The sequence below is a fragment of the Mchenga conophoros genome, linkage group LG8 (genome assembly GCF_057382185.1).
Source record: "Mchenga conophoros isolate Kocher_MC1m ecotype Shallow Benthic linkage group LG8, M_conophoros_male_GT1.1, whole genome shotgun sequence".
Taxonomy (NCBI): Eukaryota; Metazoa; Chordata; class Actinopteri; order Cichliformes; family Cichlidae; genus Mchenga; species Mchenga conophoros.
Genome location: NC_140533.1, coordinates 29,971,306 through 29,997,274, shown reverse-complemented (window position 1 = coordinate 29,997,274; position 25,969 = coordinate 29,971,306). Strand labels below are relative to the sequence as shown.

Sequence of the window (25,969 nt, the reverse complement as noted above, 5' to 3'; positions counted from 1 at the left end):
GATTCAGTAACATTAGCAAGTGTTGGAGGCCAGCAGGTGGATGAAGGAAAAGGGACGCAGAAGGAAAAGAGACCCGAGGCGGCCGCCGGTCCAAGTGTGAACTGAACTTCAGGTAAGAAGTTATGACCTGCAGTCTCTCTGGGTCAGATATAAACCAAGCTTAGGTGGAGTTTATTTTCGTTGTGCTGACTTTTTCCTACTGCGTGCTAGCTAGCATGACGGAGTTTCTATACAGCTGGGTGGTGCTATGATGTTACTGATGTTGAACTTTATTTTGTTCATAAGTTATTAGAGTTGCCAACCGTCCCGTCTGGTATTCAGAGAAAATATTACGCGTTTCTTATTGAGGTGAAAAGGAACAGTTTGTCCCGTAATTCAGCTACAATGAAAAAGACACAAAGCTGGAGTTATTCTCTGTCTTTGCTGCACAGCTGCCTCTTCTTCTCTCATCCTCTCCCCTCCCTCTCCTGTTTCTACTTCAATCATGAAACTGATCAGTGATCAGCTGATCGGCTTTTCTCTCTTGTTTATTTATCTCCCACTTTGCGCAAGAAAGAAGAAACCAGCGGATGTGGCGCTAAACAACAGCAGCACGTTTAAGCTTGATCAGCTGTTGTTAGAATTTATTTCATATTAATTTCTAGTATCAGCTGATGTTTGCTGGAGCCACAGCTGCAAAAAAGCTGCTGGTCATGATGCCGGTTTGGATATGTGGTGAGAGGGAAACATGAAGATGAAACCAGGAGATGTCCTTACTGGATCATCAGAGCTGTGATGGAGAAACAGGTTTACCTTTTAGGTGACATGGATGAGTTGAAGTTATGAACTGTTTCTGAGAGACAAATAACACCAGGATCCTTTTCTAAGCAGCTGACAGCTGGTAACTGTGCAGGGGCGGGTCTAGCAAAGTGTTGCCAGGGGGGCATGTAGGGCATTAACAGGGAGAGGGGGGCACAAAGAAATACTTTCTTATTCTCATTTAAAATGTCTAGCTTTTATTAAATAATTATCTGAATCTTACAGCAAACGATTGATAGATTGATGCATATATACCATCAGAACAGTGAACATCACTGTCACAACAGTGTTTGTTTTCATTCAAAGGCTTTATGAGTTTTCCTATAATGGCGGCCGGTCTCTAGTCAAAATGCCCGGGACGATTTATTTGTCGCAGTCCAGCCCTGTATGCAGCTCATCTGCAGTCTGCTGTTACCTACATCTTCCTATTCAGAAGGCAGAATTTCCGAGTTCTGAGTACAATCGAAAGCACCACGACTGCAGTTTTTGTGTTGGATGTAAAAGGCGCACATGACACTGTGACGTAGGCTAGAATCATGGCAGCAGTCAATGACGGTCCAGGCGTGGGATTTCTCTCGTGGAAATGTGCACATTATCTTTTCCTTTCTGTTGGTAGGTGGCACAGTGCACTGTGGCAAGTAAGCAAGCTAGAAGACTGGCAAAGTTATGGAAGCAACACATTAACAAGAGAATTCTGAGTAAAACCAAAGTTACTTTCCCTAGTAACTAGTTACTTTGAAAGTAACGAGTAACTTGAAGTAACTGAGTTACTTTTGAGAGAAGTAACTAGTAATGTAACTAAGTTACTATTTTAAAGTAACTTACCCAACACTGGTATTGAATACCAGTTTCAAGTTTTTGTCGTCCTTGCCTCTCCTTTCGAACCCTCTTTTTTTACTTTTGCATTGCACTCCTCATTCTCTTGGTATTATGCTCATCGCTCTTGTCAGATCGCTTAGCTGTTGGTGGCTCTGCTTTGTCGGGCAGTAAGTCTACCCAGTCCTCCCAGGACCTGGATAACGTCTTCCAGAGGTGGCGTGGATCACAGCAACCTAAGCCGTTTGCGACGCACTACGAGTAGAGACATGGCGCCCATGAAACAGATGGCTCTACTAAATGTAAGGTCGCTGGTGAATAAGACTTTTGTTTTAAATGGCTTTTTCCTCACCTCGGGGCTGGACGTTTTGTTCCTGACGGAGACTTGATTTCGCCCTGGTGAGTCGTTCGCCTTCTCGGAGGTTCTCCCTCCAGACTGTGCCTTCTTCAGCTCACCTAGGCTTACGGGCAGAGGTGGTAGCTTAACCTTGGTTTTTGAAAATAAACATAAAATTCGGCAGCTCCCCTCCCCTACCTCCCCTGCCTTTGGAGTTCAATTATTGGATATGGCCGATTCTTCTAAAACTCTACCGACCGCCGAAATACAACAAGGCTTTTATTCATGACTTTGCATGACTATTAGGATCTGTTCTTTTTAAATATGAAGAGAACTGTTAACAACAAATGCAACTGATGGAAGTGGAATAAAGCTGTTAAATGGAGAAGTACGGCTGGAGTTGTTGGACTGTAACAGGTTTCATTCATAACAGTGGCATCGCGTCACCCCCGCCAACGAACACCTCAGAGACTTCAAGCGTAGGCTTAGCCTCTACACATACATTTACATTCATATACATGTACCCAGAGTACTTCCATACAATACATACCCCATAATCGTTATACCATATTTAATAAGCAAACCTATTTATACTATAGTAAGTATATGTGTGTATCTACCCATCTATCAGTGATGTGGTTACTTTCATATATATCGATGTGCATGTACACGCCGAGGCAGGTTTGAAAGGAGCTGTTAAGTGCACAAAATATGTGTTATACAGACATTCTTTTATTTTTTCGATCTTTTGTTTGTATTCTTCTCTGTGAGACTGAAGCCGCACATAATTAGCTTGTCAGTAAGGATCAATAATCAGAGATGTTTCAGCCCTGTTTGACCTCCACCCTATCAAAAGTCTTCATGGGAGGAGACTCAAGATGGTGCTCAGGGTAGATGATTCACTTCTGAAGATTGGCCCTTATCTAGAGGGCAGTGAGGCTCATAGTATGACCCTCGTTTCGTGATTCACCCATGTGTGCATGTGTGTCTTCAGGTGTGTGGTCTGGACTGGAGATGACAGAGTGTTCTTCTTCAATCCCACAATCCATCTCTCTGTGTGGGAGAGACCAGGAGAGCTGATTGATCGAGACATCAGCCGCATCATCGAGGACCCGCCCCATAAGAGAAAGAAGACCTCACCTTCAGGTCTGACCCTCACCTCTCTATCCTTCACCTGTGTCTCAACTGTCTCACTTCACTCTTTAACTATGGATTTTACATCTTCCTGACAGAAATCAGCTCTAGCTGTCAATCAACTGGTCTCCATAGGAATGATGAAGATGAAGATAATGACCTTAAACACAGCACCAAGAGGAACAGGTGAGTCTAAACGATGCAGGAGGTGAAAGTGTTTTTGTTTATTTTGTTAGTAAAAGTAAAGATGTTGCTTTGCTGATGTCATCACCAACCTGTGGCTCAAGAGATGGACGTTTGTCTTGTAATCGGAAGGTTGCCGGTTCGAGCCCTGGGTCAGACAGTCTCGGTCGTTGTGTCCTTGGGCAAGACACTTCACCCGTTGCTTACTGGTGGTGGTCAGAGGGCCCGGTGGCGCCAGTGTCCGGCAGCCTCGCCTCTGTCAGTGCGCCCCAGGGTGGCTGTGGCTACAACGTAGCTGCCATCACCAGTGTGTGAATGTGTGGGTGAATGACTGAATGTAGTGCAAAGCGCTTTGGGGTCCTTAGGGACTAGTAAAGCGCTATATAAATACAGGCCATTTACCATTTTTACCATCATTGGTTCTTTATTTTTAGAACAGAGGAGTCGATGTCTCTCGTTCCCCATCCAGGAGGGGTTCAGCTCCTCCCACTGGAACTCCGGATCGCTCACTTCAAGGAAATGATGCTGGAGAGAGGGGTAACATTAAACTCAACACACATGCTGTACACAAGCACTCACTGAAGTACAATTACACCTGAAGTACAAATGTTTCACTGGAAATACTGTGAAAACTCTCAGGATACAGCAACATTTTACAGGTAAAAGAAGTGTATCTACGTGCATGAAAGCTGGTGCATCAACGGGACAATTATAAACAGTCACTGCTCCCCGAACCTCTACAGAGAGAGCTAACAGTAGTGATCATCACGTCTGTGTACATTCCACCTGATACCAATGTAAACACAGCGCTCTCTATCAGCGGGCCCACATAATTGCAGGTGACTTTAATGAGGCTAACATAAAGACTGTGCTCCCAAAGTTCTATCAGCATGTCGAATTTCCCACCAGGGGAGAGAAAACTCCAGACCATGTTTACTCCAACATCAAGCGTGAATATGGAGCCATACCCCTCCCCCACCTTGGCCAGCCGACCACCTCTCCCTCCTGCTCTCCCCCAGCCTACACTCCCCTCAGACGCAGTGCCAGGCCCACCACAAAGACTGCTTCACACCATCTTTGAACAGAGGCGGGGGTTTACGACACCAAATCAAATCAAATCAAATCACTTTTTATTGTCACATCACATGTGCAGGCACATTGGTACAGCACATGTGAGTGAAATTCTTGTGTGCGAGCCCCACAAGCAACAGAGATGTGCAAACACAACAACACAAACGAGCAAAATACAAGAATGGCCAACCTGAAACTAATAAATATATGTACAATATATAATAGTATATGCATTTCTGGATGTGTATACTAAATATTTTCCTACGTGTGTGTGTGTGTGTGTGTGTGTATACACATTTTTACAAATTAAATAGTAAAAAAATAAAATAAAATAATAATAATAATAATAATAATAAAATATATAAAATATACAGAGTTGAATATGTGCAAAACAAGTGGCATTTATATACAGTGTGGAGTGCATAATGTTGAAGTTCCAGTAGTGAAGCTGAGGTGTCTATGACGTGTTCAGCAGTCTGATGGCCTGGTGGAAGAAGCTGTCTCTCAGTCTGCTGGTACGGGACCGGATGCTGCAGAACCTCCTTCCTGATGGAAGCAGTCTGAACAGTTTATGGCTGGGGTGACTGGAGTCCTTGATGATCCTCCCCGCTTTCCTCAGGCAGCGCTTCCTGTAGATGTCTTGGAGGGAGGGAAGCTCACCTCCAATTATCCGTTCAGAGCACCGCACTACTCGCTGGAGAGCTTTGCAGTTGTAGGCGGTGCTGTTGCCGTACCAGGTGGTGATGCATCCAGTGAGGATGCTCTCAATGGCACAGTGATAGAAGGTCCTGAGGATGCGGGGGCTCATGCCGAATCTTTTCAGTCTCCTGAGAAAGAAGAGGCGCTGCTGCGCCTTCTTCACTGTTTTGTTTGTGTGTACTGACCACGTAAGATCCTCAGCCAGATGTACTCCAAGGAACCGGAAGCTGCTCACTCTCTCCACAGCAGCGCCGTTGATGGTGATGGGGGTGTGTACTTCTCTGCACCTCCGGAAGTCCACTATCAACTCCTTTGTCTTTGCGACGTTGAGGGTGAGATGGTTGTCTTGACACCAGTGGGTCAGGGCGCTGACCTCCTCCCTGTAAGCCGTCTCATCACCGTTGGTGATAAGACCCACCACTGTAGTGTCGTCCGCAAACTTCACAATGATGTTGGAGCTGTTAGTGGCTGTGCAGTCGTAGGTGTAGAGTGAGTACAGGAGAGGGCTCAGTACACACCCCTGTGGAGCACCAGTGTTCAGTGTGATGGGGGATGAGGTGATGCTGCCCAGTCTGACCACCTGGCGTCTGTCAGACAGGAAGCTAAGGATCCAGCTGCAGAGGGAGCTGCTCAGTCCTAGATCCTGCAGTTTCCTGTCCAGCTTCGAGGGAACGATGGTATTGAATGCTGAGCTGTAATCTACAAACAGCATCCTCACATACGTGTCTCTCTTCTCCAGGTGTGACAGGGCAGTGTGTAGTGTCAGGGCTATGGCATCATCAGTGGACCTGTTGTGGCGGTATGCAAACTGTAGAGGGTCCAGTGAGTCGGGTAGTGCAGAGCAGATGAAGTCCCTGACCAGCTTCTCGAAGCATTTGCTTACGATGGGGGTCAGGGCTACAGGTCGCCAGTCGTTCAATGAGGAGATGGTGGAGGATTTGGGTACAGGGACGATGGTGGCCATTTTGAAGCAGGCTGGGACTACAGACAGAGAGAGGGAAAGGTTGAAGATGTGCGTGAACACTCCAGCCAGCTGAGCCGCGCATGACTTGAGGACGCGGCCGGGAATCCCGTCCGGACCAGTAGCTTTGCGTGCGTTCACCTTCCTGAAGCACTTCCGCACATCCTCCTCAGACACAGTGTGCGCACTGACGTCATCCGCGGTGCGCACACTGTCCGGTCTCATGGTGTTCGCTGTGTCGAATCTAGCGTAGAATACGTTTAGATCCTCACACAGAGAGACCGTGGTCTGCGGTGTGCTGGTTTTCCCTCTAAAGTCTGTGATCGTGTTTAAGTCTGTGACTTAAGTCTGCCATCTATAATCCAGTTTTGAGATCCTTCCCAGACGCCTCAACGCCCACTCACATCCTGGGCCATCTGACCTCAGGAATTCGCATGATAAGGTGGGGCCAGGTTTCACAATGAGCTCACCCGAAACTCTGGCTGATTGGGACCCACACCCAGTTTCACACCTTGGCTCAGGCGATTAGAGGATCATCAGGGGGTCCTTTTGTCCCTCTGTGGGGGGAAACTCCCACTAGGTTTAAATCTGGGACTCTCCACCATTTGACCTTAGAACTGAAGAAGCTTCTCGGATGAAAGGTGAAACGTCTTCAAGCAACTTAAAGAAGTCCAGACGCTTTTCTTTGCAAGCTCCTTTGACTACGATGACCTGGATGACTGAGAACCTTCACAGACATACTTCCGGTTCCTTGGTGTCCTCATCTCTGCTGACATCTCCTGGACAGACAACATCTCAGCGGTCATCAAGAAGGCCCAACAGCAGCTGCACTAAGGCAGACAGTGAGACTTCAGAGTGTAGTCAAGGCAGGACAGAAGATCATCAGCTGCCCTCTAATTCAATTCAATTTTATTTATATAGTGCCAAATCACAACAACAGTCGCTGCAAGGCACTTTATATTGTAAGGTAGACCCTACAATAATACATACAGAGAATGTATTATTGTATTGTATCTCCCTTCCCTGATGGACATTCATTCCTCCCACTGCCTCAACAGAACAACAAACACCATCAAGGACAGTCCCACCCTGGCTTTGACCTGTTCAGCCTGCTTCTCTCAGGGAAGAGCTACAGGTGCATCAGCACAAAGACCCACAGACTGAAGAACAGTTTCTTCCCAAAGGCCATAACCATCAGTCCCACCCTCTGATTTTTCCCATGTCCGTCTGTAAACCACCACTGTGCAATACTAAATTCTATGTGCAATGACCCAAACTGTATTTATTTACATATGTACTTTTTTCTTTTTTACACCCAATTGTATATTTGTAGATTTTATACTTTTTTGTTCCTGTTGATGCTGTTCATATGTATATAGTGTTTTTCTTTCATTTTCCTTTACAATACCCCTGTTTATATTTTGTTCTAATGCCACTGTTGGCATGCTAGTCTGCTACGTACACATATATGTATATACTGTTTTACTTTATATAAGCACACATTCTTTCATTATTATTGCCTCTCCTACAGTTTGATTCCTGCCATGTACAAATGGAGGACAACAATACCTCAGCCTGCCTTTTTTGTGCTTTTCTTCTGTCCGTTTTTGTATAGTAAGATACAAAAGTAGTACAAAAGTATAGTAAGATACATCCTAGTTCCTCAATTTTATCTAGCAGAATATTGAAAATGTAGTGAGGCGGCAAGGTCTCACTATATTTTCATAGTGAGACCTTGCCGACATATATGTCGAGCACAATCAATGGTCTTAGAATTGTCTCCTGGAATGTGAGAGGTGTGGGGAATGCAACCAAAATTAACAAAGTTCTGGCACATTTACAGCAGCTTAAAGGAGATGTGTTTTTTCTTCAAGAGACGCATCTCTGCAACAAAGAAGTGAGGCAACTCAAGAGAAACTGGATCGGCAATATATATCATTCCAAATTTAACGCCAAGGCTAGAGGGACAACTATTCTTATTCGTAATAATATTCTGTTTGAGCAACATAAAGTTATTGTGGATCCAGATGGCCGTTTCACATTTGTGTCAGGAAACTCGCAGGGCTCACTTGTGATACTGGCTAGCGTGTACGGGCCGAACTGGGACGACGACTCTTTTATAGCTAAACTTTTCTCTTCACTTCCAAATTTGGAAAACTATCATCTTATTATTGGAGGTGAGTTTAACTTGGTTCGGGACGCTCTGCTGGATAGATCGTCAACTAAGGCCTGTTCCCTGAATAAATCTGCTAAAACCCCAGAATTTTTCAAAACTCAGCTGTGGATTGTGGATCCATGGCGACATGCGAATCCTACTACTAAGGCATTTTCCTTTTTCTCTCATCCCCACCATACATATACACGTATAGACTTTTTCCTTGTCGATATTAGGTTTCTCTGTAAAATTAGCCATTGTCAGTATCATGCTATCGCCACCAGTTTCTTTTGATGTGGTATTAGCGACCCCGTCTCGACCCATTAAACATTGGAGATTTAACTCTAGCCTGTTGATAAGGGATGACTACACAAATTTTTTGAGGTCACAGTTCTCACTTTTCCTTGAGTTGAATGACTCTACTGAAGTGTCAAGAGGTATTATGGGAAACGTCGAAAGTCTTTGTGTCAAATTTAAAGAAGAAAGAGTTATCTTACACGTCCAGTGTATTGAATAAGATCAAAGATCTAGATGGCAGATATGCATCGAACCCAGATCCTAACCTCTATACAGAACGTGTGAAAGTTCAAGCCAGGCTCAATTTAACCACCACCGCAACAGCTATGGTTCAATTAATTAAGACAAAGCAACGCTTTTTTGAATCCGGCGACAAGGCAGGGAAACTTCTGGCCTATCAAGCCCGTGCCGAAGCAACCTCCAAGCTAATCCCAAAGGTCAAGTCTGCTGCTGGTGACATAATATCGGACCCAGAGGGAATTAATGAATATTTGTTAGTTTCTATTCCAATCTGTACACTTCAAGCTCTCCCCCTCTATCAGAAGAAACTCTCCAAAATATACATTTTACAAGAATAGAGATCTGATGAAGGGATTAGGGGGACCTATTACTGTAGTAGAGGTACAAGAAGCCATTAAATCCTTAAAGACAGGTAAATTGCCGGGCCCTGACGGTTACTCTGCAGAATACTATAAAGCTAATTCTGATCTTATGGCACCATTGTTGAAAGAAATGTATAATGAAGCCTTTTCAAAATGTCAGTTACCCAAGACTTTGTCTGAAGCTACTATTTGTTTAATCTTGAAAAAGGACAAGGATCCTCTGTTGTGCAGCAGTTACAGACCAATTTCTCTTTTAAATATTGATTTTAAAATACTATCTAAAATCCTCACACTTAGGCTACAACGTGTTCTGCCACAAATTATCGCCTCTGATCAGACGGGATTTATGGCCGGCAGGCACTCATATGACAATTCAAGACGCCTCTTGAATATTATCCACACATCGTCCAACTCAATTCCAGAGGTTGTGGTATCTCTTTTTTTTTTTTCTTTTTTTTTTTTTCCTATAAATGTGTTTTTATTTCTCCCAAATGTTTCACAGTCAACAGGATACCAAATGAAACAGTTTCAAACGAGCTTCAAAATAAAAAAAAGTACAAACAACATGAAGCACAGAGGAAACACAAAGAAAACATGGCTGAAGTTCACGTGAATACTGTAGTGGCTCAGTGTGAAAAGATTTAGGAGAATGAAAAATTAAATTAATATGTTAAAGGACGAAATATAAAACTGCAAAGCAGCTGGGGGGTTTGTCTTTCAAAATAAAAGCACCTGGCCATTTTATTTTTAAAACATGTTTCAGGAAATGTTAAGGTTAGACTTCAGATCTTCAGATGTTGGCCTGAATAGTGAGGTTATAATAATAGTGAGGGAAGTTTTCAACTTTTATCCACAACGTTAACAATTCAAAGACGCTGATCTTTCCTGTCACTCTGACTTTTTAAACACTCAGATTTATGTTTCTTTGCTTGAATTTAAATACTTTTTTTTTATTGGAAAATGTCCCGTTGAATTGGTTAATCCAACAACAGCCGACATGCTTTTAACACAGAGGAGCTGAAGGCTCTGTTAGCCTGAGATGTGGTATGAAAGGAAAACAGAGCAGTTGTTATGTGCAGTGCGCTTCTCCTCTAACATTGGTTGGTAATAAATATATATCTAAAAATGAATTTGTTTCTTGGAAATTCACTGAATGGGACTTTTGTTGTGGCTAATCACTTCAAGGGATCTGTACTTACTAGTATAATGGACACTGAGCATGTGCAGTGTGTTTCTCCTCAAAACGTTGGCTGGCGTCTGAGAAAAATCCTGCTGCTATGAACGCTCTGCCAATGTATATATCACAGGAAAGCAAATCATTTTCTTTGACGTTTTACTAAATGTGACTTTTGTTGTGGTTAACCACTTCCAAGAATCTGTATTTACTAGAAGATAACAGAAGTTCCCGTCTTTGACATTAACTTTCAATCTTGTGCTTCCATTTAAAAAAAAAGAAAAAGAAAAGATTAATGGCCTGATTATAACTGATGGCTCCCTTCAGTCTAGTAAGACCAGAATGCCTCTTCCCCACAAAAGCTAATGACAGCACGACGCTGTAGAAAAACAACTCTCTGGGTTCACAGAGGCTGGAGAGACATTTACACAAAGGTGCAAACCCTGATGTCCGGAAAAGAAAAAATATATTCTGCAAGCGTAAGACTGACTCACACAGGACTCTTTATCTCATGCAGTCTTAAAAAGGTTGCGACAAAAGCGTCAAAAATGAGAGATTATCCAGCTAATTAAGCATATCTGCCTCAGAAGAAGAAATACTGATAACGTTTTCTCACCTGCTGCCCAAAATCACATTTATCTTTTTTTTTTTTTCTTTTTTGGCCTGTCCCGTTTGGCTCTTTTGCATCAGAATTGTTGTCTAAAGGCAAAGAAAGATGCCCAACGGATTTACTTTACCAAACTGACCATCCCAGCCTTGCCGTAATGGTCCATTTGATTCACCTTTTATTGTTTATTTTATTTTCACTTACTGAATACGGGACAGACTTGACTGGGGGAAAGAAGGGGAGAAAGAAAGAAGGAAAGAGAAACAGCTGAGAAGAGGGACGGGGGAGAAGGGCAAAAGACAAAAACCAACAGAACGGGCAGAGAAAAAAAATGCATATATCAATCACCTGGATCACCTGCTGAGAAAGAAAAAAGAGAACAAGCAGAAGAGAACAAGAGTAATAGAATAAACAACATCACAATGATATATGGGAATATGACAGTAAATACTAAATGTTAAACATTATTGTGCAGCACATAAGATCAACAGAACACAGTGTGCTTTGAGGTAGGAGCCAAAAAGGGTGTAGTTTGTGGGTGTGATCACCCGTGTGTACACCTGTGAGCATGGACGCGCTTGTTTTTTGTTTTTAAAAGGTTCCTTCATGTAATAATCTGCTAGAGGGTGTGGGGGGGGCCACAGCCCCGTCCTCCAGGGCATGAAGCAGGTATGGAGGAGATCAAAACTCCAGACATCCAGAGGCCCCCAGAACACAAGAGACCAAGGAAGACCAACAGAGGGGCAGCTGCGCCACTGTCCCAGAAAGAGCTGAGGAGAGTCCCAGATGAGGGCTCACTCAGCAGCCGCGGAGCAGAAGCCAGGGGGAGTTGCAGTGACGCGCCCGTGAGCTCCGCCGGCAGCCAGCCGTGCCAGAGTGACCGAGCCCCAGGCCGAGAGGCCGGGGGCACCCCACCTCCGAAGTGGCCCGAGCGAGCCCCAGGCTCCAGGCCCCGATAAGCGGCCGCCAAGGAGTGAGCCGGTGTGTACCTGGACGCCCATCCCCGGACACAAAGAACCACCAACGCACCGATGTCTGAGGGGGTCCGCCACTGGCAGGGGAAGTGGTGGTAGGGGGAGATAGGCCTCCAAACCTTGGAGGGCCTGAGATGTCCCCAGAGAGGTGGCGTCTGATACCCAACCTGACATATAGACACAGACATACAGGCACACACAGATACAAACATCCATTCCCACCCTCATGCTCTCATATGCACTTACTCCACACTCAACCAACGTGGAGACAGACATAAAGAGACGTTGTACACACGATCACACTCCCCAAGCGTACTCTACAAACCGGGTCTAGGTACTCTTGCCCCTGGAGGGGGGAACTGCACCCAGACCCAGGTGGTGTTTCCCTTTTCCCTGCGGTGGGGGGAGGCAGACCGCCCCGACTCCGCAGCAGCAGGAAGGCTCCACACTCCAGACCGCAGTCGGACGGCCAACTCCTCCTCCTAGTCCTAGCCCCCCTGCTCCAGCAGGTCGCAGAGAACGGGGGTGAGAGAAGACTCCGAACCTCCCTCCACCCGCTCATTGTAATGTTGATGCATGTGTGTTCTAAGGTGCATTTAAAACCCAGGAGGGCTTGGAGCTACCTGCCAGAGAGCAGCAGGTAAGCGCATGGTCCCTCCTGCTGGCCCTCAATGTCTACGTGTATTTAAAATTGAGAGGTGGGCAACGATGCCAGGGGTGGGGTGTACACCCTGATGGTACTTTGGACTCCGTGTATCGTGCCCACCCCCAAGATCCTATATGTATGTGTAATGAGAGTGTGAGTAATGTGAATGTCTAAGTTGTGGGATAAAATTGAGGCAGAGGCAGCCAGAAGGGGACAGAGGGGGGGGTAGCCTCCTCTGCACCCTGGTGACATACCCCCACTCCAAGGCCCTGCATGTGTGGGTGGTTGTGGTGGAGCGGGAAGAGGGAGGCAGCTGGAGATGGGGAGAGAAGGAAGGGAGGTTGTGGTATCTCTTGACGCGGAGAAAGCTTTCGACCGCGTCGAGTGGAGCTTCCTCTATGAGGTGATGGATAGGTTTGGCTTAGGGGCTGACTTTATTCTCTGGGTTAAGCTACTATATTCCTCGCCATCCATCTGTATTCGTACTAACAACAACTTGTCTTTGCCTTTTTCACTTGAGAGGGGCACTAGGCAAGGGTGCCCTCTCTCACCCCTCCTATTCGCCATTGCTATCGAGCCTCTTGCAATATGGCTGTGTTCAGAGGATAGATTTAAAGGCATTGCAAGGTCCGGTGTTACCCACAAACTCTCTCTTTATGCAGACAACTTGCTCCTGTACATTTCTGACCCTCTAAACTCATTCCCGGTGCTTTTTGACATACTGGACCAATATGGTACACTGTCAGGATATAAGCTCAATTATCAAAAAAGCGAGTTGCAACCCCTCAATTCCCTGGCCAGAGCCCTTCCCCACTCAATAGTGCCTTTTAAGTGGACAGAAACCGGATTTAGATATTTGGGGTTTTTTTATTTCCTCTTCTATACCTAAAATGATGAGGGAGAACTTCCTATCCCTACTAGAAAATGTTGGGAAAGATTGTGACTGTTGGACTTCTCTACCATTGTCAGTGGCAGGGAGAGTTAACCTGATAAAGATGAGTGTCCTCCCAAAATTCTTGTATCTTTTTCAACAGCATTCCTCCCGACTTGAACTCATCTGGCCCCCTCAAACAGGCCCTAGCCTTTACCACTTTACTAGCTCGGAGGCTTATTCTGTTGAAGTGGAAGTTTCCCCACCCCCCAACTCATAATCATTGGGTGAGAGATGTACTCTTTAACTTAAAGTTGGAAAAACTTAGATTCTCTCTAAAAGGTTCTATTAAGGAATTTAACCAAATCTGGAAATCATTTCTCTTGCTGGTGGACACCATCACTGAGTCTGAAGTGAACTGAGCGAAGCTACATTATAAAGTATTTTTTTTTTATTTCTTTTTTAAATTATTTTTTATATCTTTTTTATTTATTTTTTAAATCTTATTTATACCTTATCTACTTGTTTTTCCTTTTGTTTTGTTTGGTCCCTTCTCTGCTTTTGTTTTCTCTGTTTTTGTTTTGTTTGTTTTTGTTTGTTTTTTGCGGGGGGGTTGTTGTTTTTTGGGGGTTATGCTTGTTACGTATATGGGTCTTGAGATGTGTTTTTGGTTTTTTGGGGTTTTTTTTGTGTGTGTGTGGGCAGAGACTGGTTCTCTGCGGCGTCATGTCTAGTGTGGACCTGGTAGGGGGAGAATTCGGGTTAGGGGGGTTGGAGGGTATAATGGACATACAACTGTTCTGAAATCAAGATTGACTTTGCTGTTGCTAACTTTGTATGTCATTGTTGAAATCAATAAAACAAATTTGGAAATAAAAAAAAGAAAAAAAAGAATAAGATTCCCACCATAAACACGTACCTCAGCGGCATCAATTTCTTTGCCAAGCTGCTCACAGGTTCGCCATGCCCAACCATTATGTCGTCCCAGATATCATTACTCATCAAAGGTCTCCAGCGCCAGTCACCTGCCACGACCCTACACCGCTTACCCCTAACTTCAGATCTTCTACATCGCTGCATCTCTACCCTCCGGCTGAAGTAGCGACTACTTCCTGGCACGCACACTCCTGCTCGCCTTCTTCGGCTTCTTACGCTGTTCCGAATTCACCTCCTCATCTTCGAAATCCCATTCGACTCTTCACCCGTGCTTGAGCGACATCCACCCAGTCTTCGAAGACTGCCTCATTTTCTTCCTCAAACGAAGCAAAACCAATCAATCCGGCAGCCCCACGCCTATATACTATTTCAAAATAAACTCACCTTTAAGTCCCTTCGAATCAGTAACCCATTACCTCCACCTCAGAAAATCTCAGCACGCCTTACCTTCAGATCCACTGTTCATCACCGAATCTGGCCACGCCCCGACCAGGTCATCGTTCCTCTCACACTTTCGCCAAGTGCTCTCGTCTTCTGGGATTCCTCCAAATCTCTTCTCTGGCCATTCCTTTCTCATCGGCGCCGCAACTTCTGCCTCCCGCAAAGGAATCTCTGACCACCTAATCAAGCTCCTGGGTCGATGGTCATCACAAGCCTACCAGTTATACATTCGCAACAATCTCCAAGACCTCCGTAATGCCCAGTCTTCACTCCTGTAGGGGATGATTTCTTGGGGGTTCTGCCCGGCCCGAGAGCCGTCGCCGCAGCACCAGTTTTCACTTCCTCATCCCTCATCGCCCATCGTTACCGAGGATGTGGTCCCAGCTAGTGAAATGGTTATTAAAAAAGGGTAAAAGGTAAATGGCTGCAAATAACTTTGTTGTTTGCAAAACTTGTGCATATGATTTTAAAATTGACAATTTATATTTGCATTTCAAGTTATGAAATATGATTCAATAAACATGTTTGTGGTTGTTACAGTAAAAAATATAACTTTTTCTACTCGGATTTTATGTTTTTTGTCTGATTTTAGATCAATTGTGTTAATACAGTTTGTCAAAATGAAAACATAACTGTAAATTCAGACACGTGAGGCTGTGCTGAAAAGGATGATACCAAACAAGGCAAAGTAAATAGTTTTTGTAGGTGAAATGTAGCGGGACAATCTAAAAAATGGACAATTATACCCTGGTTAAACTTTTTTTTTTAAGGTAACGCAATAGTTACTTTTGAAGTAATTAATTACTTTTAGGATCTTGTAACTCAGTTACTAAGTCAGTTACTTTTCTGAAGAATTAACTAGTAACTATAATTAATTACTTCTTCAAAGTAACTTGCCCAGCACTGATTGTATCAGGTTTTGCTTCCCCTGCTTTGCCCTGATTTGCCCAGCTGTGTTTCCCTTCTGTCTCCCATTCACTGATTGCTCCCTCTGTGTCATCTCCCTGAGTTTCTCCCTCCGTATCAACAGGCTTTAGGTCTGTTTTGTCAGTTCTCCCAGTATAGGTAATCCTTAGGTTCTGTTTATACACTCTACTTTTCTGTTTGTACCATCATCCCACGCTGTGTGTTCCATCCATCTGCCTGCCAGTTTAGTTTCTGTATTCCCAGTTCAGCCAGTTTTTTGTTTTTGTCATGTGGTAATAAATCTTTGTTTTGAGTCTGCACTTTTGGATCCATCATTACTCCTATCCTGCTGGATTTGGTGGATCAGACCCCCACTATCTGAAAAACAATGATCGATCTTCATTCACTGAAAGACAGAATTGAGCTTCATCACAGCCACAATTCTCCGACTTAAAATTATGTTTTACGTGTATCTGTGTCTTTTTTGTATTTGTGTTTAAAATTGTTTCTTTTTCACCTCATGTTGGTTTGAAGATTAAAAAAACTGTATAGATAGCATTATTGATCTTAGTCAATATGTGTAATGCACCTCCATATAAATTAGATTTATTAAGAGTCACCCTGCCAGGATAAATACAGATTGAACCATTAAATTTAAATATTGACCTGTGGCTCTCCTCAGGTGTCTGCATTCTCCACCTGGGAGAAGGAGCTTCATAAGATGGTATTTGACCCTCGATACCTGCTGCTGACTTCAGATCAGAGGAAACAGGTTTGGCAAATTAAAGATTACTTTCATTTCTAACATTTTCATGCAATGTCATGATGTCACGATGACATCAGTGTTACCTGTATGCGTCCAGGTGTTTGATCAGTTTGTGAAGAGCAGGATGAAGGATGAGTACAAAGAGAAGAAGAGTAAATTGCAGAAAGCCAGAGAAGAGTTCAAACAGCTGCTGGAGGAAGCAAAGATCACCAGCAGGTATTCCTCATTCATTATTCAGAGAAGCACTCTTAATTATTCAGCTATGTTCCTGTAAAATATGACCTCACCTCGACTGGCAGCTGTTTATCGACCAGTCGCTGGGACAAACTGGAGATGCAGATGAGGTATTTCTACCAGAATAAAATTCATTGGAGAATGATTCATTAGCACCAAGAATTAGAGAACTAGGCTAATTCAGCTCCGGAAACAGAACTGTTTTATTGTTTGTACAATTCAAGTATTTATCAGATTTTGCATTTTATAACAACAAATACAAGAACCAAAAGCAAGAAGCAAACAAACAAACAAACAAAAACAACAACAAATAAAAATTATCTGCAAAAGTTGTCACCTTTTCCAAATTTTTCCGTAAACAGAAAACTCCACTCCGCCCTATCAAAAGCCTTCTGTGCATCTAAAGATATAGCCAATACAGGATTTGTTATTTCTATTCCGCCACAGCAGGTGTAGTAATGTCATATTATCGGAAGCAGATCTATTCTTGATAAACCCTACTTGATGGATAATTTGTGGTAGTACAAGCCTTGTTACTAAATCCTTGTCGCCTTTTGGGATTAGTGATATCACTGCCTGATTAAAACTTGCAGGGAGCCGTCCATATTCAAACGCGTCATGTAATACTTCAGTTAAAAGTGGACATAGCAAGTCTATAAATCTGTGATAAAACTCTGCCGGGAAGCCATCTATTCCCGGTGACTTTCCAGCTTTCATTGCATGGATACCTTCCTTACATCTACCTCAGTTAGGAGTTTCCAATTTGTCCCTACCCTCTTGTGAAATTTTTATTTATTTTCCTTTTATCAAAGAATGCATTTAGCCGATCCGTACTTGATCAAATATTTTAAAAATCATGTTGATCTCCGAAGAGGATGTAACTAATTTAGCATCGTTTTCATTGCTGTAATAACATTCTGATTGTTCATTTGCTTAAGTTGTCTTGCTAATAGCCTGCCTGTCTTCTCACCATTCTCATAAAAATTCGTTTTAAGATGAGGGGGCATATTCTCCTTTTTTGTTATAAATTTCATGAAGGATATACTTAAACTGACAAATCTCCGAGATCCAGTTCCGGGTCGCTGCTCTTTTTGTTGTTGTATTTCGCCGTCTACTCGGTATATTTGTATTATTTTCCTTTTCCTCATTTTTGTGATTTTTTCGGACTTGTTTCCAACACTTCAACATGACCCCAAGGCTCACCTACACCAGGGACTCCCTCATCCAGCTGCAGATGCAGCTGCAGCCCAGTCTCCGACTTTTCCGCTCGACGGAGAAGATCATAAAACAGCACATCGTAAGAGCAACTGACCCCTGATGGACTCACTCCAGTTTGCTTACCATCCATGCAGAGGTGTAGATGACGCAAAAATCTTCATCTTGGACTCCATCCACAAACATCTGGAGCTCCTGACTCCTCCCCCAGACTTCTGTTTGCTGATTTCTCATCAGCGTTCAACACTCTGCAGCCTCGTATCCTGCCCACTAAACTTTCCACCTGATGAGCAGCTAATCCTGTGGATATTGGACTTTTTGACCAACAGGACTCAGAAAGTTCGGGTCAACAACTCTCTCCGGTCTCCGTTCCACCTCCACTGGCTCCCCCCAGGGCTGTGTGCTCTCCCCCCTTCTCTTCATCCTCTACACCGATGACTGCAGATCCACACAGCCCACCTGTCACCTGGTTAAATATGCTGACGACTCAGTTCTCCTGTCACTGCTGTCAGGCCCCTCACAACACCACGGGTCCACTCTGCAGGAGTTTGTAGAGTGGTGTGACAGCTCCAACTTGAACTGAATGTGAGCAAAACCAAAGAGATGGTGGTGACCTTCTCCAGTAGGCAGAGGGATCTGGCTGCTTCAGTCACCACCACCATCCACGGGAAGCCAGTGGAGGTAGTTGAGGAGCACAAATACCTGGGAACCATCTTTGATAACCTCCTGAAATTCTCTGCCAACACAGAGAGATTCTCAGGAGGTGCCACCAACGGCTACACCTCCTTTGGAGTCAGCACAACCATCATGATGACTTTTTACTACGCCTTCCTGGAAAGCATCATGACCTCCATCAGCTGCTGGTTCCCCTCCCTCAGCCTTCATACAGGAACAGACTGCAGCGCACTGTATCAGCGTGCTCTACAGTCATTGGCCTACCTGTCAGAACTGACAGGTTTTCAGCCAACAGGCCCTCAGACAGGCAGCCAAAATCATCAACGACCCCTCTCACATTCTTCACCCCGCATTTCAATGGATCCCCTCTGGGCGACGCCTCCGATGCATTTCCTGCAGGACTGAGAGGAGGAGGAGAGAATATCTTTTATGTGAATGAGAATAAAAGGTGTATTTTCTTTCCATAGTGTGAACAACCCTCCAAATATCTACCAAACTGAGATCTTCTTTTAACACTAGATTTACTAAACCTGCGCAAATTTGCGTAACTTCCCTCAACCCAACAGTTTCCTGTTTTATTGTGAAGGTCCGTGTCGTATGTGAGTGTGCTCAGTTTACGTTTCCCCTGTCCCGTCAGCCCAGATTCCTCCCAGCTGTGTTGCCCTCCTGTCTCTCATCCCCTGATTACTGGTGTGTGTATTTAAGCCCTGTGTGTTCTCCTGCCTGTTGCCGGTTCGTCTGTGTTCCTCCGTGTCAGTCTGTGTTACTCTGTGTCCTCCTCGTCTCGCTGCCTCTCATCCCCTTTTGTATCATCTCAGGTTTGTCATTTAGCTTTCCCAGTTCAGGTCTTTAGTTTTGTCTTCCCTCTTGCCTGTTTGCCTTCTCACCCCTGTATAAATAAACTCACCTGAGTTAGAGGGGCTGCTATTGTGTGTGTGGATAATAGCAAACACTGAAATACAGCTTTTGCACACAGGAATGAATTTTGTTCACTCAAATTTAGCTTTTCTTCGCTCAAAATAAATTTCTACTCAAAATACAACACTTGCACCTGCAAAAATTTTTTACAAGCGCTCAGAATAGTGGCACAAAAATAACGCCATAAACACACAGTATATATACACGGAAGGAGACGAGGAATGGCAAAACAGGAGGAGCAGCTGATGCTATTTAATATGACGAGACAAGAGACACAGGGCTTCAATGTAAGACAGGAAATATACACTGACAAAACTCAGAGACACGATACCGACCGAGAACGGAAACTAAAACCAAAGAACTAGAACGTCTTAACCTGGATACGTAATCAGAATAAACTAGAACATAAGATCATAATAATAAACAAAATGCTGGGTCAAATGACCCAGGACCATAACAGTTTCTGGGTTTGAGCTACTTCTTTTTTCGAACGGTGGTACATGTCATGCAGGGGCCTGTACTTTCATGATGCTCTTGTTCTTGCTCCTCTTCTTTCTCAGGTTTCTGCTGCCTGAGGTAATCACTGAGCACACTGTGGTTCTGACACAACTATCTACAAGCCACACACGTCACATCAGTTGAATGTTTTAACACAGCTATACTGAAATGTATAAATAATCTCTGGGCACATGAAGGACATAATGATCATAAACCCTGTGAGACGTATTCACCATAGAGCGGGCGGGATACAGCACTAAGAGTCACTTTCCCCCAGAATCCTTCAAGTTTCATGTTTTAAAGTTTTACTCTCGCCATAACGTAAAGCATCTAAAATTTATTAAGCAATTTATACATTGTGCGATCGTGGCTCAAGAGTTGGGAGTTTGCCTTGTAATCGGAAGGTTGCCGGTTCGAGCCCCGGCTCGGACAGTCTCGGTCGTTGAGTCCTTGGGCAAGACACTTCACCCGTTGCCTACTGGTGGTGGTCAGAGGGCCCGGTGGCGCCAGTGTCCGGCAGCCTCGCCTCTGTCAGTGCGCCCCAGGGTGGCTGTGGCTACAATGTAGCTGCCATCACCAGTGTGTGAATGTGTGTGTGAATGGGTGGATGACTGGATATGTAAAGCGCTTTGGGGTCCTTAAGGACTAGTAAAGCGCTATAAATACAGGCCATTTACCATTCAGCTCAGTTTAATGCTTTTGGTTCCTCGTTCCTTATTGAGGTTCTCTTATTTGCAGTTAAAATAAAATATTTTTTCATGTAGTTTAATGAGCCAAAAAAGGGCTGCCATCAGAATTACTGTTTCCAGCTCTCATATCAAAATATGAATATTCCTGTTTTGTTTTTCTTCTCCAGAACAACTTTTAAGGAATTTTGTGTTCGTTATCGGGATGACCAGCGATTCAGCACTCTCACCAGGAAGAAGGAACAGGAAGTACTCTTTAGCCATTACATCACAGCCTTAAAGAAACGAGAGAAAGAGAACAGAACCAGACTGAGGAAGATGAGATGAGAACATGTCTGAGAAAGAACCTTACAGAACCATCTACAACATTTATAGAACCCTTTTAGGTCCTTCCAAATCTTCAGAAAACCTCCCGGGAACTCCTGTCTCACTGCACTCATGCCTCCCGATTCCTGGATTTAGACTCATGTTTTGAACTGGGACTATCAAACTGTCTGTGGTTTTGTTGGACAAACCTGAATGGGACCAGAACCATCATTCTCAGTAGATTCTCATGGTTCTAGACTTTGTAAATTGTCAGGTGAGTATGAACCTGAACCAACATTAGACCATTTTCTAGGGTGAACTGCACTTCGTCATCTGGATCTGCTGGACTGGATCTAATTCATAGTCTCATTCATAACTGACAGAAACGAAAACCAGAGCACAAAAACAAATGTTCATGTGTCTGACTGTTTCTTTGTCCTGTAAAGACTATTCATTCAAACTTTATCAACACCGCAGCTTCCTAGACTTAAAAATGGACCATAATAACAGATTAAAAACAATAACAAGTAGAAAAAAGACCATAAACAAAGAGATTAGTGAGTAAACACATTTTAAACCAGAAGGGCACTCTGAGGGCAGATAACTGTGTAAAGACAAATACTGAACTAATCTACAGACGAACTCAGAAAAGCCAAACTTCATTTGTGTAATCTGAGAAACAAACAAAAAACCCCAAAAAGGAATGAATACACGAGCTCTTTAGAGGCTCTCCCTCCTCTGTAAAGGTAAGCATGAATGCAAAAACAAAGAGAATAGAGAGCCACAATCCTCTGACCTTTCATATGCAAAGGGAAAAAGGTGGGAAAGATATGATAACATCAAGCTTGCAAATATCAGCGAGTTTAGTCAGGTGCTGATAATGCTGGGCATACACTGTGCGATTTTTTTTGGCTTGTTTTGGTCATCAGCCCGAGTTTCGCCTTCATTGTGTGGCGTGCATCGTGTAGTATACGTGGGGTAACGAGAAGCGATTAACACCTCACGACCAGCTCCCGATCATCAATTGCTCGGTCGTAAGAAAATCAAACCTGTTTGAAATCCCATCGGCCGTCGAGAGGGCGTCACCGCAGCCTCTCACGCTGCGCACGCGCAAACACAGAAATGAAAGTGAAAAGAAGCAGCACGGCAGTGCAGCGTGTGATCTGGACACAAGCGATGGAGGCACAACTTGTAGAACTTTGGAAAGCTCATCCGAGCCTTTTTGATGTGGCCTCACAAAATTATCACGACCACAATAACCGTGAAAATAGTTGGATTTACATGCTGCTCAATCACAGCTGCCTGATCATGTTTTTCATTAGCAATTTAGCAAAGTTGATGGTGGTGGTGTGTGTGTGTGAGTGAAAGACAGAGAGAGAGAGCGAGAGACAGATTTTCTGTTATAACCTTCATGTTATGGAGGCACAGTGTGAGCACTCAGGTCGCATCAGAGCATCGGGTCGTATAGTGTGAGACCTGCATCGTGACCTATGAACTTCTCACCCCTGCGAGTCAACCGTGCAGTTTGAGCAGGAGCTGAATAACACGAATGAAAAAATTGCACAGTGTTTGCCCAGCTTAAGTGGAGTGCTTCCAGGAAACAGACTCAGCAACCCTGAGGACTTGGTGTCAGGTACCACAAGGAACCTTAGAGGTCTGTCACGTCCAGGCCCATGGAGTCCTGCTGTGCAGTGTGCTGGTCTTTGGATTCTTGGTCTGTAGAATTAATGTTTATGGAGTCTACGTCTATGAAGATCTGACCTTGGTGGCTCTCAGCTTTTGCACTTGTTTTTAATAGTGTGTTTTCTGTTCAGTGTGTGTTTACAGTGTGATCCTTTAACTTCAGTTTGTGTTTGATTCCTGGAAACAAACCTATAGACCCCATTAAGAAATCTGACTTTTACAAGTTTTCCAGAAATTCTCATCTGCTGTAGAAAATGGCAAACTAGGAGACTTGGCAGTTTGATTGGCCATTCGATGTACTCTGGGAGTTGTAGGGGATGTTGGTGTAGCTCCTTCAGTTTCTCAAAATACCGCCTGATTACTAACCGAGATTGAAATTATCAAGGGCTCAAAATGTCATAAAAAGGAAGTGACAACCCTTCTCAATTGATCACATGATGTTAAACTGCGTTTTGGGACTTTTTGCCACTGACTTGAAGTCTTCCAGACTCTCTACTCACACAGTAGAAGAAACACAACAATGATCAATGGGGTTTTTTAAGGTGGCATGATTAATAAAATTGTTATTAATAAATTTACACTGTAAGATTTAAAAAAAAACATTCTGCATTCCTCTAACATCTTTATTTCTGGCAAAATCAGTTCTTTCTTACTAACCTTTGTATACATTTTTACATTTTTTCAGGGTTCTTGTCGTTACTTGATACTTATTGTCACAGCACTATAAACTGTATGTAATTTTCTGTCTGTAAAAATGCTGAATTACAAAAATGTCTGTGTGAATCCCTCGTGGTGATCTGATGTCACCGTCTTAGCAGCAACAAACTTCAACAAGCATCTGAGAGCAGAGACCCCGGGAACAGGAACAGGAAGCACCTGCTCACACTGTTTGCCCCGAGGACTTGGCCAGCAGAGAGACAGTCCCTCAACCACCACATGTGCACCTGACTCACCTGTCCCTTCTGAACAGTTTCACCTGACCCAGCTTCATTTATAAAGTGTGCTACTGTTTGTGGTCAACAAACAAAACCCATTTGGTGTAATCCCTGCCCTCACCAATGGGCACGGTGCGCTGTTGTTGAGCAGGCTTTGTGTCACGATGTCCTGATTGGGTGTTTCGTTTTTTTGTCTTCTCATTGGATGTCTGTGTTGAAATAATCTGTGTGTTCTAATGTTTCATTGGCTGTTGGTCCTGCCGTGTTTTAAATTAAACTGTCAAAACTAAACTGCTGTGTTCTTTAAGATGATATTGCATTTCTGTTTCAGGTGAAATCTCGGCCCAGACCCGCACTAAACTGTGGGGTTAAAGTCTTCAGTTTAACTTGAGCTGAAGGTCGTTGAACATGAGCTAAATTTGACAAATATTCACTTCCTGTTTCTAGGGTATGCCAGCTGTTCCTTCCTCCAAAATCTGACATGACATTATTTGGATGATGTATATCAATGAAAGCCCCCCAAAAATCTGAACATATGGAATTTTTTTAAACCATAAACAGCAGCACAAAGCAAATGTAAGAAAAAAACACATACATGTGATTGTTTTATAAAAAGAAATGTATATTTTTCTTTATTTTTTAAGTTGCTTTCACAAACACATTTTTCTTACTTTGTGTGTGCATGTGTTCCTGCCTGAATGTGCACATTTGAGAAGAAATGTCCGTGATCTTCATAATATCCATATCCCCAATAGGCCAGCAAAGTGCACCATGATGAGACCTGGAAACCAGATTTTCAGGGCCGAGTACAATAACCTCAGTTTGATCTGAATTAAGAAGCAGAAAGTTAGCGGCCATCCAGGTCTTTATGTCTTTAAGACATTCCTGCAGTTTAACTCATTGGTGTGTGTTATCTGGCTTCATGGACAGATAGAGCTGGGTGTCATCAGCATAGCAGTGTAAATGTATGCTATGTCTTCTAATGATGCTGCCTAAGGGAAGCATGTATAATGTAAACAGAATTGGTCCTAGCACTGAACCCTGTGGAACTCCATGATTAACCTCAGTGTGTGAAGAGGACTCTCCATTTACATGCACAAACTGGAGTCTGTTAGATAGATATGATACAAACCACTGCAGTGCAGTACCTGTAATACCTACAGCATGTTCTAATCGCTCTAATAGGATATTATGGTCGACAGTATCGAACGCTGCACTGAGGTCTAGCAGGACAAGCACAGAGATGAGTCCACTGTCAGAGGCCATAAGAAGATCATTTGTAACCTTCACTAAAGCTGTTTCTGTGCTGTGATGAGCTCTGAAACCTGACTGAAACTCTTCAAATAAACCTCTGCAGATGATCTGTTAGCTGTTTGACAACTACTCTTTCAAGGATGTTTGATATAAAGGAAGGTTGGAGATTGGCCTATAATTAGCTAAGACTGCTGGGTCTAGAGATGCTTTTTGAGTAAAGGTTTAACTACAGCCAGCTTGAAGGCCTGTGGTACATAGCTGATTATTAGAGATAGTTGATCATATTTAAGATCGAAGCATTAATTAATGGCAGGACTTCTTTGAGCAGTTTTGTAGGAATGGGGTCTAAAAGACACGTTGATGGTTTGGAGGAAGTAATTATTGAAGTTAACTCAGAAAGATCAATTGGAGAAAAAGAGTCTAACTTAACATCAATGGCACTAAGAGTAGCTGTAGATAATATTACATCTGTGGGATGATTACTGGTAATTTTTTCTCTAATGATAAAAATTTTATTTGTGAAGAAGTTCATGAAGTCATTACTAGTTAACGTTAAAGGGATGGTTGGCTCAACAGAGCTCTGACTGTTTGTCAGCCTGGCTACAGAGCTGAAGAGAAACCTGGGGTTGTTCTTATTTACTTCAATCAGTGATGAATAGTAAGATGTTCTGGCTTTGTGGAGGGCTTTCTTATAAAGTAACAAACTATTTCTCCGGGCTAAATGATGATCCTCTAAATTTGTGACACGCCATTTCCTCTCCAGGTTACGAGTCATCTGCTTTAGGCTACGTGTTTGAGAATTATACCACGGAGTCAGGTACTTCTGATTAGAGACCTTAGTTTTCACAGGAGCTACAGTATCCAGAGTCGTACGTAGTGAGGAGGTGAAATTATTAACAAGATAATCGACCTCTGTTGGAGCAGCGTTCAGATAGCTGCTCTGCTCTGTGTTGGTACAGGGCATTGAAGATGATAACAGTGGGTGGATTATATTCTTAAACTTAGTTACAGCGCTTTCAGAAAGACATCTACTGTGATAACGTCTACTCTCCACCGCTGTGTAATCAATTATTTCTGTCAATCGCAAGAACTGTGAGAGTGGGTTTCGCCTGCTTGGCTGGAAGACTAATTGAGGTTATGTCAGAAAGCACAAATGGTGTGATGACTGGATTCTGCAGCCAAAGATGGAGG

The 25,969-nt window shown here is 43.5% G+C and overlaps 2 protein-coding genes across 5 annotated transcripts in view; one reads left to right on the top strand and one right to left on the bottom strand.

Annotated features, from left to right (window-relative positions):
- Positions 1-23,814, top strand: part of tcerg1l (transcription elongation regulator 1 like) — a 91,901-nt gene extending 68,087 nt beyond the window's left edge. For all 4 annotated transcript variants that reach the window (XM_085285517.1, XM_085285515.1, XM_085285516.1 and 1 more), the window contains 6 exons: positions 2,946-3,097; positions 3,184-3,271; positions 3,703-3,805; positions 16,291-16,380; positions 16,472-16,590; positions 20,771-23,814. In XM_085285517.1, coding sequence (XP_085141643.1) covers positions 2,946-3,097; positions 3,184-3,271; positions 3,703-3,805; positions 16,291-16,380; positions 16,472-16,590; positions 20,771-20,927 — 709 coding nt within the window. In that variant the 3' untranslated portion in view covers positions 20,928-23,814. The remainder of the gene's footprint in view (positions 1-2,945; positions 3,098-3,183; positions 3,272-3,702; positions 3,806-16,290; positions 16,381-16,471; positions 16,591-20,770) is intronic.
- Positions 1-25,969, bottom strand: part of LOC146569168 (uncharacterized) — a 228,821-nt gene that overhangs the window by 45,929 nt on the left and 156,923 nt on the right. The gene's annotated exons all lie outside the window — the stretch shown is intronic.